This window comes from Xiphias gladius, chromosome 16, assembly GCF_016859285.1.
Source record: "Xiphias gladius isolate SHS-SW01 ecotype Sanya breed wild chromosome 16, ASM1685928v1, whole genome shotgun sequence".
NCBI lineage: Eukaryota > Metazoa > Chordata > Actinopteri > Istiophoriformes > Xiphiidae > Xiphias > Xiphias gladius.
In genome coordinates this window covers 6,458,142-6,475,000 of record NC_053415.1, presented here as the reverse complement: position 1 = coordinate 6,475,000, position 16,859 = coordinate 6,458,142, and the positions used below count along the sequence as shown (strand labels likewise).

The window sequence follows — 16,859 nt, the reverse complement described above, 5'->3', positions numbered from 1 at the left end:
GTCTACGACAGCCCAGTGAGTGTCATTAAGCCAACTGGTTGGTCTGGGTGGGGCTGTGTCTTTGAAAAGATTTGTAAGGTTGAATACCTGATAATACACCAGAAAATCTAGGTTAATGCCCACATTTTTGAAATCAGCATGTACAGAAACGAACCGTTAAAATCAAAATACCCAAGAGAGTTAGAGGTAGAAGAAGAGCTCTAAATCCTCCCAAAATGCAAATTTAGTCAGTATGCACCTTAATATGGCGGGCAAGGCTGGGGTTTTATGTTGACTTTCCGATTAAATTTTGGTTGTGGTTTGCAGTTTCTGACGTTAGCAGTCTTGAAACTAGGTCACATTTAGCACTGGCAGGAATATTTTAATTCTGGAAGTTTCAGAGGACCATGGTTTACAGAGCATATGGTAAAGATGTTTACGGTTTTTACCACAGATTTTGTCACCATACACTGTATGTGTACACTGAGGCCTTGTACAGACAATCTTAGGCAGAATTGCTTGGCACCAGCTTGAGCAATTGTTTGCCTGTGAAGAGAGAGCAAACCTCACATCATTGCCACTTTGCGTGTTGTGTGCTGCTTTGATTTAATAGGCTTAAAGATCAAATTTTTCAAAATGTAACACTTTTTGCAGCTGACCTTTCAACGTGCGCCCAATCCGATATAAATGACCAAGTAGGTTACTATGGAGAAAACGTCTCTTTCCACAAGTATAACATAAGTCTATTTTACAAATAACTGTGTATTTTTTTTTCTCCCTAGAAATGCCTTTGAAAGCTCTTTAAAATACAGCAGATACATTATATGATGACATATTGGTACAAGCTCCTAACACTGCACCTCATTTAATGGTGACCGTAGCTCAGACTGCTGGCCATGTAAGCTGTCTAAAATTCCAATAAAAGCTGTTTGGTACTTTATTAATAAAATCTGGACAACAAACAAAATCTAATTTCTCCTCCATGTGAAAGAAAAGGCTTTGGTGGACTGGTGAATTGAGAGAAAGTTAAGTATGATTAAGGGAAAGACGTTATTTGAACTTACAGGCAAACCTCAGCGGTAGGTGTGGAGTGGGAAGAGAAAGGAAACAAGGGCAGAGTGAATAGGTTAAACATATTTTCCACTGGGTTTGGCACATGAACCACAGACCAGCCTCAACAGGGTAGCTCAGAGGGATTCGACAACACTCATAAAGCCCCTGCTCTCACATTCCCCAACCAACAGCAATGTGGCTGAGCTTACCGCAGCACCTTATCTTGCCCCATGCACCAGGGAGCACCTGCTGCTCCTACCTCCATGTTGAATGTGTTGAGATATGAAAGTCATACATTTTTCATTATTAATACCTGCCAAATAGGTTTTGCATTTGTAGAGTATGTAGAGTATGATCATCGTGTGACTATTTTTTCTTATTAATTATTAAAGTCTTACTCAAATTCATACCTTATTAATTTTTACAATATCTTGTAACTATTTGCTGATTCAATGATGTAGATTCCCCAAAGGTATTTTTGAAGTGTACGACTTTTTATTTTAATTCATGTCAAATAAATGAATTTTATTATTTTAAGTGTAGTGTAGAAAAAGCGGACAGGAAAGAAAGAAAGTGGGTCAGGTACAGATGATGCACATATGCGCATCTCTGAATTATAAAGAATCTATAATTGAAGCTTTATCTTATTAAATCTTTTCTGTCCCTGTTGTGTTAATCAAATCTATGCAATCTAGATGGAAGAACAGCTGTTTAATCAATGTACACACGCTTGTCTCTTTGTCGTCACACACATGCACATAAACATACACACCATCTTTGATTTATAATCACCAGAATCAGCCATAACACTTCTATCTAATTAAATCTAGTTTGTTCCAGTTGTAGAATTCACATTTATTCAATCTTGGTGTAACAACAGCTGTTCAATCAAGCACACAGGCACTCTGACTCACATACGCTAACACACCCCAGTACACACAGAGAATCCCCAGGAGATCCTAAATGGGTGTAACCGTCTCAAAGCACCTGCCAACACATATAGTCAGAAGTCTCTCGACAAACAGCCTGGGGGAAATGATTCCAAAACTTCCTGCTACCATTGCTGACTTCCTCTGGTGCACTCATTCCACAAATTAATCAGACATACTGCTCTGACCCAGTACCCAGTGGTTTTTCTGTTTCCCCACCTCTTTTTCTTCTGCTTTTTCCTTTTCTTAGTCTCTCCTCTTTCATACATATTTATTTATCTCCCCGCATAACCCCCCCACATTCACATTACAGATTACTGCAATGCTTAATTAAGTAGCTTAATCTTGTAACAGCTCAATACAGTACAGCCCCACCCCAAATCTCCCCCATCCTCTACAAGAAAAGTTGCCAAAAAACATTTAGCTGCATGTTTCTTGAAGGTAGCATGATGAGGGGCACGCCTTCTTTACTGATGAATAAAAATGATTGTATTTCCTCATTCTAATCAGCATTAAAAGATGCCATTTATTCATCACTGTGGCTTCACAGGCTCTCTGATTTGCTTGATTGTGTTCTACACCAGTCCTCTGGGTATTTTATTAGAATTTATGTTGTTGAAAGTGGTGGAAGAAAATTAGGTGATGAGATATTTGCAGTATATTTTTTCCCAACAAAGGTCATGTAAAAGTCAGTCATGCTAATATTTAGAAGCATGAGTCTGAAGTAATTCCCGTTTTTTTGCAGAACCCCCATCAGACTCCCTTCCCTTATGAGTGGCAGGAGAAGCTCAGTCCGTTTCAGAAGATGCTGGTGATTCGTTGTCTCAGACCAGACAAGGTCAGTTCATATGGTGTTTTTTCCAAAGATTGTAAAAAGTTCTTTGGATACTAGGTTGTGCATTAATTTCCATAAACTTCTCCATTGTATTAGGATGTAAAAAATTCTTCAAAATTTCCAAACACTTTGGGAATTTATGAGGTTATAAAGACTATTTTTTCACACACTAAACACATTCTGTTTTTTTGTTCCTCTAGATTATTCCCATGGTACAGGAGTTTGTTTCCAACAGTTTGGGTCATCCTTTCATTGAAGCGCCACCCTTCAACCTGAATAAGGCCTTCGTGGATAGCCACTGCTGTGCCGCCCTCATCTTCATCCTCTCCCCTGGCTCAGACCCCATGGCTGCATTGCTCAAGTTTGGAGATGAAAAGGTACGGAGACATCTGGGAAACTCAGCAGCTTTGAAGCCTGCTGTGTGCACAAACTTAAAATGAAAGGAGAAATTGAATCCTCTAGATTTGCCAGGCTCCCACACAGGTCTTAAAAGCACTAAAAATGATTTTGGCTCCTTCCAGGGCAAAAAGCAGCCACATAAGTGTGTGTGTGTGTGTGTGTGTGTGTGTGTGTGTGTGTGTGTGTGTGTGTGTGTGTGTGTGTGTGTGTGTGTGTGTGTGTGTGTGTGTGTGTGTGTGTGTGTGTCTGTGTGTGTCTGTGTGTCTGTGTGTCTGTGTGTCTGTGTCTCCCACCTGCGCTTATGTGCATGACTGTGTGTTCTCCCCCTAGCTTTCCTTCTCTCTGGGCCAAGGGCCTCTCTCTCTCTGGGCCAAATGATTGAGACAGTTATTTGCGAGAGGATGGGTGGAGGGCATTGAAGAGGGGCACCTGGGTGGTGCCTTAGCCACTTCCACTGGATGTCTTGTCTGAGAGGTCAGACACACAACACACACACACATGCTTTCTGTACACAGATTCTATATCCAGTGGGAAAAGTGTCCAGTAGTTTATTACATTTACTTTATTATTTTTATGCTGTGAGCTGAGAGCAGGAGCTGTGGAGAGACACCCCCCACTCCAGACTTTAGGCTGTCACTGACTGCCTTCCCTGTGGCTGTGCTTCAGAATGGGGTGAAGATGACCAATGAGGCTCCGAAGGGCCTCCGCTCCAACATTGCACGCTCCTTCTTAATGGATCCCATCTCAGACCCAGAGTTTTTTGGCAGCAGTAGCAAGCCGGTCAGTGTGTGTGTGCATGTCTGTGTGTATGTCCTGGTGGCTTGCTGTGCATATCTGTCACGCCTATATCAATGGGTGTCCAATGCTCCTTTGTGTCTGTTATCACCCCTGCTGTGCATTTCAGAGTCAGTTTGTTTAGCTGTAGAAATACTAAACAACCACCACTATTCATCTTAGACAATGCCTTCCATTTGTGCTTATCCAACTCTTAGGCTGTATTCAAAAAGCTACTGTATGGCCTGTGTTTCTTCCACGCCCTGACCCAGGAGAGGAGGAAGTTTGGACCTTTAGGCTGGAACATTCCATATGAGTTCAATGAGACCGATCTCCGGATCTCTGTACAGCAGCTACACATGTTCCTGGAACAGTACCAGGTAGGCAGTTCTTCATTCAAAGCATTAACTCAATTAAAGTTTCCCCAATTACAAAATTCCATATAATGTGGGATGCGGGCTAGTGCATATTAACACAACCTTGTTGTGTCATACAATACTATACATAGACTCACATGAACTAAGTTCATATCTCTTTCACAAAATAAAAAAAAAACTCACATGCAGGTGCACATCCACTATCCATTGCTCCATATATACAGTATTCAACATCTAAGCAGATAATAGAAATTCTAGCTTTTACAAGTGGTTTCCTCTTCACGCACGTATCAGCTTTCATCTGCCATATTCAAAACCCCTCTTGACATTTTTTCACAAACAGATAGCACTCCAACCCTCCCCCATTCCCAGTCCCTCTGCTGTAGCTGCGAAAGGTGGCAGAAATTAACTACTGAGAATATCTTTTTTGAAAAGAGTGACATTTTAGTCTTGTAACCAAGTGTCGCTCATTGAATTAGTAAGTGAAATCCTCCAGCAGAACGTGCCACAAAGGCCACAACTCTACCCTTTCATATGCTATTACGCCAGTTTCCATTCCAAGTCCAGGTCTTGGAGTCCTGTTGAATAAGAATGTACACAACACAACAAAGAACGTACACATGAATAAGGAAATCCTGCATTTGCCAATGCTCAACCTCTCTTAAAATGTGCATCCATAATGCATGGTCATTCTTTGGTTCCTGCGTAAAATGCCTGATTTCTTGTTTGCAGGAAGTGCCATTTGATGCCCTCCGCTACATGACTGGTGAGTGTAACTATGGAGGGCGTGTGACAGATGACTGGGACAGACGCACATTGCGCACGATCCTCTCTATCTTCTACACTTCAAAGATCATCAAGGACCCTGACTATAAGTTTGATCCCAGTGGGCTCTACTATGCACCAGCTGAGGGAGATGTAAGAAACTGAAAATCACACAAAATTACTATAAATCATAGCAAACACCAGTCAGAGCATCAAGAAAGGTTCTTTATAAATCACAGCTTTAGCTTAGATTTTGCTGTAGCCACATAAATACCCGTAGAATTTAAAAAAATCAGGCAATATCATGTTATTACCTGGGAAACTTCTCAAAGCATTTCAGATAGAGTGGGGCAAAGAGCCTGCCTGAACTGACTTGTCACTCACTCAGTCACATTTAGCAGGCTGCAGATTCACCACAAGGTGGTACTGTTAAGTGTTAGGTAGCTTTCCTTTACTTTGATCATCTGAAATGCCGATATTTTTACTGAGAGTGACTTTGCATACATATGAGGATAACATCATCAGAAAATAACAAGATAGTTTGACCTTTTCGAGATATAATACATTGCAGCATAGAGATGTCATGCAGTGTGTTATTTAAATATAAATATCCAAAGTCTTATTTGAATATCTTCCAACAATGTGGCTACCCTTCAGTTTCAACAACAGAGCAGAAACGGTTCCTTCACCATAGACCCATCAGTTACACAAAGCCCAGAATATCATTGCCTTAAAACCTCAAGAAAAGTTAAACTCACTTTAATGTGTTTGTTTTTAAACTAAGCATATTACAGGAATCACAGTTGCTTAGCACTGTTGTTGAGCTACCTTTAAAAAAATCATTAGAAGATAAAATGTGCACAACAAGGCACAGCAGGCAACCACCATCAGTGAAGGTTGATATATTTGTTAACACAAGTGCAATCTATGGCGCACTCCATTTTATTTGGCATTTTGTTCTCCAGTGTTGCACCCCCCTCTAACCACATCTTTTATTCATGAAGTCACATTTACATAGTCATTATCATAAATGTCAGCAATCCAAGGAGCCAACTTGTTTTTCAGAGAGTGTTATTACTGGAGATGTTTCCCAATGTTGCGTTAAAAATTGTCCTCTTACCTCACTCCTCTCCTTTCCAACTGTTTCTCTGCATCTCTGTTGCAGTACAACAGCTACATAGAATACACCAAGAAACTGCCACTCAACCCATCGCCTGATATTTTTGGCATGAACGCCAATGCAGATATCACCAAGGATCAGGCTGAGACACAACTGCTATTTGACAGCATCTTGCTTACACAGGTAAATCCACCTAGACCTGTGATACAGAAGGGGAATTATATTGATTAGCTGCTAGTCAGTAACTAAGTACCATGCATGAACAAATGCAAACACACGCAGCTATATACCACATATGAGTTTGTCGATCAATCTTTTACCAAAGAAAATTATATCTATATCTATATTTCTTTATATATCTATATAAATATATATCTACATATCTATATCTCTCTCTATATATACATATATCTCTATACATATATGTATATGTGTATATATATATATATATATATATATATATATATATATATATATATATATATATTATGTGCTTGTGTGCGTGTATATATGTATATATTCAAAGGTTGAAAAAAATTCAACCATCAGATATATAGCTTACCTAAGACTTTTTTTAAATATTATTCATTATATTGCTGAAGACACATGGCCACAATTCCTTTTAAAACCATGTCACACAAACAATAACACCAAAGTGATCCTGAATTCATTAATACAGTATGCAATTAAATGACCTAGAGGTTTGTGACCATAAAACCGGGCCAAAAATATTATGCATTAAACAGCACTGTGGCCTGCCATGGGTACAGGTGAGAAAAAAAAGTTCAGTGATTTTCAGCACCAGCAGCCCTTGGTCGCTTCCCAGAGCAACACGCTCCCTCTTGGCCAGCATCCCAGATGTTCAACTGGAATGTCACTACTCAGTTGGGAGATTTTCAAATTGTAGATAACATGCATCACACTCTTACCCAGCAAATGCATGACATAAACATACAGACAAAACAAATAGACTGAGCTACATGCATTACCTAGACACTGAAATACTGTCTTACACAAACACACACAGCATCAATATGCTTCCCTCAAGTTTCTTTTATAAGTATTAAATATTTTACAATCATCCACTAAAATATACTATGCAACATTAATTAAAAAGAAAAATAAATAAATATTTCAGTTGTTTGTGGAGAAACTTCTCAAAGAATATAAAGTCACACTGCAAAGACACAGTCTGACTCACTGTGGCGGATCTGTGTGATCCCACATCATTATATCTCAGCTCTGTAGAGTTAGACTATGTTAGCTTGTTGAGGATTATATCTTATAGCTTCCTGGCTCCTGCCAAATGTTTGCCTCAAATCAAATCTAAGGCATTTCACATCAAGGCCTACTTGAAAATGAGAGAAGTACAGCTTCTCCTGCAAAGTGGAAAGATATATTTATTTATCCATCTATCCATTTATTTATTTTAAGATAAAGAGCGGTGTCCCTTTTCAAAAGATGTTCAAAAGTTTAAATTGACTGAATTCCTGTGGGAAATAAACTTGATATTAAAAAAGTTCAAGGGATCAACATATAACACTAGACGAGTGTCTGCTCCTTATCTACAGCAAGAGTTTATTTTGACAGCTACAGACATGGCTTGCTACAAACAAATAGAAAGTTATTTCCACAGGCATTGCCAATTCTAGACTTCAAGTTCAAATTAGAGCACAATGGAATCTGGCATTTATTCATATAAACTCCATTCAACGAGATTAATAATGGCTTCAGTCATGTGTGAACTTTATTAGCATGTAATAAGGTCTCATCGGTCTCAATGGCCGATAAACATGGAGATGCTTCAAATGGAAGGAAGCAACTATTTGTCATTCCCCTACCCTACTGTAACCCCAATGGCATTAGCCATTGATTATCCATTACTATTGGCTACTGACTGAGCATCAAATAGGTAAATGGTGCAAGTTGTACTGAGAGCAAAGCGGAAAAATCCCAGATGACAGTGAATAATTACCAGCATGAATGATTATTACAATTGTTGATAAGACCCTGTCAAATTACTGTGTTGGAGAAAATTGTGGAAAAAGCTATGAAGCCTTCAATCTCATGAGGCTGTGTGTTTGTATGTGTGTGTGTGGATAAAAATGTGTGTGTTTAGGATTGTACTTGCTAGAATCCCTCTGTGCACAGAGTGTTACAGTAGTCGCCAGAAGCAAGCCTCAGAAATTACCACCAATTTAGAAAGGGAAGGTAAAAGTAAGAGGTAACTGATATGACTATAATATTCTGTGTCATTTTGTGTCCTCTTAAAAGCATAAATCTTAATCCCCCCTGGCACAAAGATGATGAATTATAAGCAAAGTAAAGTCAAAAGTCAGAACCTCTTAACATCCGGGTCTTAATAGGATCAAGATGGCACCAATGCAAAATAGTCCTAAAAAGGGAATGCATAATTTGACAAGTCAAAGACAGCAAAAGATATTTTTTCCAAAAATGATGAACTGTCAAAGCAATCCAAGCCACAAGTCCCTTCTCATCTGTCCTCTGTCGCTCTGTGTCTCTGATCAGTCCCGCTCTTCAGGCGGAGATGCCAAATCCTCAGATGACATGGTCTTTGATGTGGCAGCTGACATCCTGAGCAAACTGCCTGGAGACTTTGATTTGGAGGCAGCAATGAGGCGCTTTCCCACCAGCTACAATCAGAGCATGAACACAGTGTTGGTGCAGGAGATGGGCCGCTTCAACAACCTGCTCTGCACCATCCGAGACTCCTGTGTCAACATTCAGAAGGCCATTAAGGTACATACATACAGTGCGCGGAGCTGGTAGAAAGGAGGGGATTGTATTATATTATCGCATTTCCACTGAGTCAGATTTGATGACATGAGTTTTTGCCCACATGTGAGATGTGTAAAACCGTACATTTCAGCTCTAAGGGCTGGCAGGTAAGTCTTTCAACTCGATCCTGGTCCCATTTTCAGCGATCCTTTTTATTTGGATAGTTATAGCCTGATATATGGCCCAGTGCACTGTAATTACACTACATTTGTTTGTTTTAGATAAGCAATAAGGCCAAATGATGAATCATCATTGATTTTCCTTTCTTTGCAGTGAAAGCAATATTTCATCAGTAGAGGCTCACCTCTTCTGAACAATTATAGGGAAACTCTGGTAATACATCCTGAGAAATCAAATGCTGTAGGCATTCAAAACAACAGTCTGGATGCACTAGTCTAACACTATCATTTTCTATTAGTTAAACCGAGGAAACACTTGGGAATTGTGTGGAAATTAACCACTATACAGAAATACTGCTTCCTCCTAAAATCAATGTGTGCTACTGGTTTTAGTATCTTACAAGCACTGTCTTTAGATTATGCCCTAGGTTAGGGTATAGGCAATGATCTGTCTGAAAAAAATGAAACACATATTTTGTATTAATGTTGTTAATCCTTTGGGAATGACTGGGATGAAGCAGCTATCTAAATATTCAAATCATGAACCAGTGCTTTTGACTTTCTCTTCAAAAAGTGTTCTTTTCCTCTGCAGCACAGAGATGAACTGAGCCCACCCTGCAAGATATAGTATCTCGATTCTTGCAGTGCTATTATGTATTCTAACCACTTCCTTTTGCCGAGACCAAAGACTGTACAGTATGATCAGTACAATACAGCCATGCAAGCAGCTCTGTGAGGTTGTACTTAGCACAGAGGTGCTCTAAGCTAAATACTAACATACTCACAACCACAATGCTATCATGCTGATTATTAGCAGGTATAATGTATTAAAATCTTTACCATTTTAGTTTAGCATGTTAGCATGCCAACATTTGGTAATTAGCAGTAAACACATAGTACAACAGGGGCTGATGTGAATACCTTTAGTTTTGCAAATATTTGGTCATGAACCTGTACAAATTAAAATTGAGCAGAAACGCAAATAGATTACCGAAGTTATACCTGTGTATCATCTCTTCACCATGTATGCCTGTTCCAGATTTAATGGAAACCCAGCCAGTAGCTGTCGAGACATTCCAGTCATCACAGTGGTGGACTGACACCGACATCCATAGAACCATACTGCTAACACAGCTAAAAATATGCGTGTGTGATGCCAGGTCTCTGAAGGAACAGTTTGAAACTTAGGTTGTGGCTTGCAGTCACTTGATACATTAAAAAACGAGGGAGGATGCCTAAGTAGTAGGAATATGTAAGCAGATGGCAGTAACCACATCTGCTGTGTGTGATCTGTTAAGAATCTCGACAATAAAGCAGACTCCCAAATATAGCTATCTTAAAGTCTTAATATGATTTTGTTGTTGTTTTCATTTTTTTTCCCAAATTGCCACCAGGGGACACACTTGAAGAAGTGAAAGAAGCTATTTAGGCCATAACATCCATCTATCGTTGTATTTCATAGAGTTTGGAGATTTCGCACATGCCAGGACATAGACTGTAATTAGTTGATGTTAGACTAGTAAGACTATATTTGGTTCATAGAGTGTTGCAAGCAAAAGACCAGACCAAATGTCATCTGAATAATTGTGCATGAATATGTGCAACATTGTACTCTCAACTACACCACATTCATAAAATTAAAACAACAACTCCCTACATATTTCCTCTCCTTCTGAGATGCACCGACCTCATGAGATTGAATTGGAGAGAGCATTAAAGAGTCAGGAATGGAAACAAGCAAATCATCTTTCATATTGGTATTAAAGGCCCCCTACAGACTAATACGAGTTCCCATTTTGTGGTTCTCTGTCACCTATCTCCAGAGAAAGGTTTTTAAGTGACAAGCTTAGATTTCTCTCATACGAGACTTCTCAATTCAGTGTGAGAACAGGGCTTAAAAAACCTCATTTTCAACTTGTGAAGACATTAATCACGTGATTGTGGGAGATTGTATGTGTGTATAAATGAATGTGTGTGTGTGTGTGTGTGTGTGTGTGTGCAGGGGCTGGTAGTGATGTCTGCAGAGCTGGAGGAGGTGGTCAGCAGCATCCTGACGGGTCGTATCCCAGGCATGTGGATGAAGAAGTCCTACCCCAGCCTCAAACCGCTGGGAAGCTACGTCAATGACTTCCTGGAGCGACTCAAGTTCTTACAGGTACCGAAACCTACCATAATGCTCAATAGCAGATGCTGCAATATCAGAGAAGTGTTTCGGGTTCTTCATAACTGCTAATTCGATTTATCTGAGAGAAAATATTAATTTGCAAAGAATGGCAAAAGGCTAATTGAAACAAAAACACAAAAATTAAAAGAACAGGAAGAAGAAAACATGAAATAAGAAAGGTAAGTAATTTTTACATTTGTTTTCATTTTAAGAAGGAAAGGTCTCTACATCATGCTGCTTGCAGAGTCAGATTAGTATAAATATTTCATCATGGTCACTCCTCACTGGAAAGCAAATACCCAACAATCAGCATGCACAAACACACAACACTGCTTAAATGGTCACGTCTCCACGAGTCTCTGGAATCTTGTTGGCTTTTTTGGCCTCAAAGTTGAGGAGCTGGTATCACACGAAAAAGTTATGTAAGTACATACTGTACCCTCTACATTCAACTGCAACCCTGCCTTAAGATGTGCCACGCGTGCTACGAAAGACCACTTCATCTCACTGTGGCTTATCGACACAAAGGAGATAGGTGGATCTGTCACAGTTGGCACAGGAAACACACATAGAAACACGACCTATCATGTGAGTTTGCAAATTGAACCGCTTCACCTAACAGTCAGTTCTCAGTCAAGTGAAAAGAGCGCACAGTGTGTGTGTGTGTGTGTGTGTGTAAAATAGTTACCCAAGTGAAATGTCCACCCATGACTCCCCACAGGGTGAAATGGAGAGTCTTGGGTTTCTTATCTGAGACAGCAGAATACATCCACATTTTAGGAAAAAACGTACTCTTTCATCTGACTATCTTCAGCAGACACTATGTTCTTTGCCGAGCTTTGCATGAAGACTGGAAGCACATCTTGTACTGTACCTTGTCACATGTCCAGTAACAGGTATGGTATGGAAAAACTAGCAGATATGTTAAACGACGTTAATAATGGTTCAGAAATGTTTTGGGATCAATTGAAGAATTGCCTTTTTCACATTACGATTTTGCATTTAAATGGAATTAGATCAATACTGCGTTGACCTCAGATCAGACATGTTTTTTCTTTTTACTTTTGTGGATTATCCTGCTCTATATAAATGCGAAAACTAATAACCTGAACCTAAGCAAAACTCAACCACGTTAACCCGACTGAAACCCAGTCTGTCCACTATATTCTGACAGGATTGGGTTGTAAATGTCACTGTCTTCTCTGCCCTGTTGTGTGTTCAGGACTGGTATGATCAGGGTACGCCTGCTGTTTTCTGGATATCAGGATTCTTCTTCACTCAGGCCTTCCTCACAGGCAGCCAGCAGAACTACGCCAGGAAACACACCGTCCCTATTGACTTGCTGGGCTTTGACTTTGAGGTCCTGGATGACAAACAATACAAACGGCCCCCTGAGGATGGTAGGATACTACTATGGGGAGAGGAGGAGGAGATAGGATGAGCAAGGGTAGTTATAGGGAGATGGAAGGATGGTAGTTTAATAGTACAAGTAGGATATTAGAACAGCTGTTGAAAGGGTAGTTTAATGAAAGCACAGAACAGACACAATGAAGACAGAGAACACTTTAAGAGGGAAGGAGTCGGAAGAATATGGAAACAAATGGATGAAAACTGACATTAGGCTGACTGAAAATGAGAGAGGCGCAGTATAAAGTGAACATGAAGTTAAAGCAAAGCCTCCCTGCCTCTCATCTGCTTGCAGGCCCGCGTCAGCCCCTCGCTGTGCCTCCAGCGCTGCTGTGAGATTCTCAGTCAAAGTCTCACGTAAAGGCTCACCCTCAATCAGTCCCCAGCGGGGGTCCCATCATGCTAACACAGCCCGTACTGCCAGCCTACTAATCTGACAGCATTTGGGTGTGAGATACTGACAGGACGCTAAGAGTCAATTATCTCTAAATCTCGCCCTATTAATAGGAGAGCTCGCATGCTGTATGAAAAGGCAGTGTTTTCGCACTGAGGTCGGTTCAGCTTGATTCCTAAGATTTTATGGTCGCTGGAAGAGCCAGCATCTGCGTGTGTTGTGGTTACAGGGTTCCTGCGTGTCTGTAGAAGTTAGTGGATGACTAAAGATAACACTGACTGCCTCTCTTGTGCCTCTGAATGTTTGCGTCAGGTGTGTACATTCGAGGCCTCTTCCTTGATGGCGCCCGCTGGGACAGAAAGACCAAGCTTCTTGCTGAGTCCTACCCCAAAGTGCTGCATGACCCCATGCCTGTGGTGAGGAGCACACCCACTACTCAAACACTGTTGATATTGATACTAAATAACTGACTCCTCAGAAATAGCCTGACGACCAGACCGAACTGCCCTTTTGTCTCACATCGCTCATTCAGCCTGATACCATGTTCATGTTCGCTAATTTCTGGTTGTTTATAGAGGTGTAAATCACAGATCACTTTTGAATCATGTCATTCAGCTCAAAGGTTGCTTGCCACTGACGACATAGTTTGTTTAGTAAGATTCATTTCTACATGTATTAAACACCTTTAATGTATTGTTTTGTATCGCCGTGACCAGTCAGAAGAGTTTATGAGCTGTTACTTCTTTACGTCAACTTAATTTTTACCCGTTCAGCTGTGTTTATTCCCACTTGTTGGCATTTTAGTCTTCATCTTTCTGTCGCTGTGCGGCTCGCGCTGCAGGAAGATGATGGCCATATTCTTGATCTCATCTACTAAGCTCTGATTGGTCAATTGTTTCTCCGGCCGCCAGAGAGAAAGTCAGTGGGCACAATACGAGATTGATCTGAATCGCTAAACCAATGAGAGATGTAAGTGCTGATTGAGAGGTCTGGAGCCAGGCCACCTCAGGCACAACAAATACAACGTGAGAAAAAAAAACTCACCTCACGGTCCATGAAGTAGCTGTTCTGGAGCTCTTGATAACATCACCTTTTTCACTGGCAGATGGAAATGCAGATCTTTTTGAGCACTTGAAAGATTTCGTGTTTTTATTTAATTTTATTATTATTCAGAGTTTTTAAGCAAACAGATTTTTTTGTCAACTGCTGTTTCCAAGGTCAAGATTTGAGATACATTTTTATCCTTCAAGGAATCAAGAAGTCCCCCCATTTCCCCCCATATCAGATTTTGATACTCTGCTGTCTCTTTTGCTGATGATAACTGTTGGAACTTTTCAACACAGACAATATGTTTTAAACTTAAAGGACAAATATGCAGAGAGAAATGTGAGTTTACATTTATTGGGGTTTGACTATTTAGTGTAATATGACTTGTCAGTGTGTAGTGCTGAAAAACAGTGAAGGCAACCAGTCAAAAGAAAAAAAAAAACCTCCTTGCTGTATAACATATTCTCACATAAAGTTTTAGGGAGGAGGTTTATTGATTCTGCTCCTGTGAATCCCTCTGGGTGTCAAAAAAGAGGAGAGATATGATCTCTCCTCATAGCATATTATAAAACTGGGGTAGATAGCAGCATTATTCATCTGGTAAACTCCTACGAGGCAGCTATTTTTTTTTTTTATCAGAGAGTTTATTAGCGAGGCTCTGAGGAGAATGTGAACAACAACCACTATACTGCAGCTGCAGCTCCACCCAGGAGGATGTTCACCGCTCCTTGTTCTCTGGACTCGATACAGAGCAGCAGCTTCAGCACTTTTTTCCATTCTGCCCGTAGGAAGCCTGGCTCCTTCTCACATCCTTATATTAATTGACTTTGATATGGTTTATGAAATTAAACTGACAGAGTGAAATAAGGCGGTTTTCCTTTTTTTCCCCCTCCTTCTTTCCTCTCTCGTCTTCTCTATGTATTCAAGTAATTATGAATAATGCACAAGACTGACTTTTTAATATTCAGACATTTCAGGGCAAGTTATTAACAAAATCAGTTTTTGACAAGACTGGAACTTAATTAAAAATGTGTTTATTATTTGTTGGGGAAAAAAATACAACAGAGGCTGCTTTGAAATGCAAATCTTCATAGAGGCGCCTGTTAAGGAACCAGATGAGTACTTTTCTGGCTGCAACTCAACAAACTGTTTTTGTTTGTTTTGTTTTTTTGTTTTAAGATGTTTTTTGAGCAGCCCAGTTTATCCCTTTTGCATAACCAAGACTAGTTAATAGCCCAAAGGGATTCTTCCTTGTTAATGCTATTGTTTTATAAGTTTATAAAGTTCCACTTTATGAGTTAATGTTTGGCTAACAAATTGAGAATCCAGGTTGCTTTACACTGACCTCTGAACCTTCAATACAATCTGATCATTTTTTTTCTTTGAATACAACCACGTCCATCATCCTGCATTTTAGCCAGTTTAATGATTCTACCAGTCAGATATTTTGAAAGGTAAACAACCTCTAAATGACACTGGCCATTTGCCAAAGTGGCTCATCAAGAAAGAGTAGTCCAACATTAAAGTTTAAATTCACATCATTTGACCCCGTTGCCCCCTGACGGCCTCTGTAACACCTCTCTCCGTCAGATGTGGTTGAAGCCTGTTAAGCGACAGGACGTCCCCCAGAGGATGTGTTATGTGGTGCCCGTCTACAAGACCAGCGATCGGCGCGGCACCCTGTCCACCACCGGCCACTCCACCAACTATGTCATCGCCATGACGCTCGACTCCAACGTTCCTGCCGAGCACTGGATCAGGCGAGGGGTCGCATTGCTCTGCCAGCTCAGCTCCTAGTCTCCATTGTGTCTGTTCTGTTTCACAGCCCTGTTCACTACATACTCTGTAATTGTCATTAAAAAAAATGAAAAGCCACACGGTCGTTTTTTCCTTTACTACATTAAAGTGCCAAGTCTCAGCTTTTATTTGAGCAGCAAGTAATTGGACACTTGGCCACTAAATGTTTTTTGTTTGTTATCGCAAGCACAAAAAAGGCTCACATGGTTGAAAGAGTTGAAAGTCTCTTTTTAGATTGAGGTGGAGTTGTCTGTCAATGTGAGGAGGGAAGAGGTGACCGTGCAAGTGAAGAGGATAATAATGAGGCGCAACAAAAAGCAAGTCCCTCTAAAAAAGGCAACTGCACACAGGCAAACTAGAAAATGTCAAACGACGTGGTAGACCGAGGAGCACAAGTCTTGTGGATGAAAGAAAATCATTTTCATTGTGAAGAAAAATTCCTTTATGACTGCACAAGTCGAGAACGCCAATCAATGGACCTGGCATTTATTGAGGATTTCACCGCTGATGGAAGCAACGGGATGAATGTAGAGGTTTACAGGAGCATTCTGTGAGCTCACATTCAGCAGGACAACAATCCTAAATGTACGGCCAAAGCCACCATTTACCTCTCCAGGGTGAAGGGTGAGAATATCCTCGACTGGCCGAGTCAGTCACCTGATCTCAGTCCTACTGAGCAGAAGTCCACTTGGTGAAGACCAGACTAAAGGCTGAGAGACCCCACAACTAGCAGGAGCTGAAGGAGGCTCCAGTGAAGCTCTGGGAGAGCATCACCAGGGAAGATACAAAGCGCCTGCTGATGTCTATGGGTTAAAGACTTCAGGCTCTCATTGACTGTAAAGGATTTTCCACAAAATATTACGTATGATGATTTGGTTTGACTTCACGTGTATCTGTCCAA

At 40.5% G+C, this 16,859-nt stretch overlaps 1 protein-coding gene across 1 annotated transcript in view; it reads left to right on the top strand.

Annotated features, from left to right (window-relative positions):
• Positions 1 to 16,082, top strand: part of dnah7 (dynein, axonemal, heavy chain 7) — an 80,137-nt gene extending 64,055 nt beyond the window's left edge. Inside the window, exons 54-65 of the mRNA XM_040148784.1 lie at positions 1 to 15; positions 2,707 to 2,799; positions 2,997 to 3,173; positions 3,784 to 3,975; positions 4,188 to 4,349; positions 5,079 to 5,264; positions 6,277 to 6,414; positions 8,761 to 8,991; positions 11,152 to 11,304; positions 12,536 to 12,713; positions 13,427 to 13,530; positions 15,752 to 16,082. The exon at positions 1 to 15 is cut by the window's left edge and continues 180 nt beyond it. Coding sequence (XP_040004718.1) covers positions 1 to 15; positions 2,707 to 2,799; positions 2,997 to 3,173; positions 3,784 to 3,975; positions 4,188 to 4,349; positions 5,079 to 5,264; positions 6,277 to 6,414; positions 8,761 to 8,991; positions 11,152 to 11,304; positions 12,536 to 12,713; positions 13,427 to 13,530; positions 15,752 to 15,958 — 1,836 coding nt within the window. The 3' untranslated portion in view covers positions 15,959 to 16,082. The remainder of the gene's footprint in view (positions 16 to 2,706; positions 2,800 to 2,996; positions 3,174 to 3,783; positions 3,976 to 4,187; positions 4,350 to 5,078; positions 5,265 to 6,276; positions 6,415 to 8,760; positions 8,992 to 11,151; positions 11,305 to 12,535; positions 12,714 to 13,426; positions 13,531 to 15,751) is intronic.
• Positions 16,083 to 16,859: the final 777 nt, after the last annotated feature.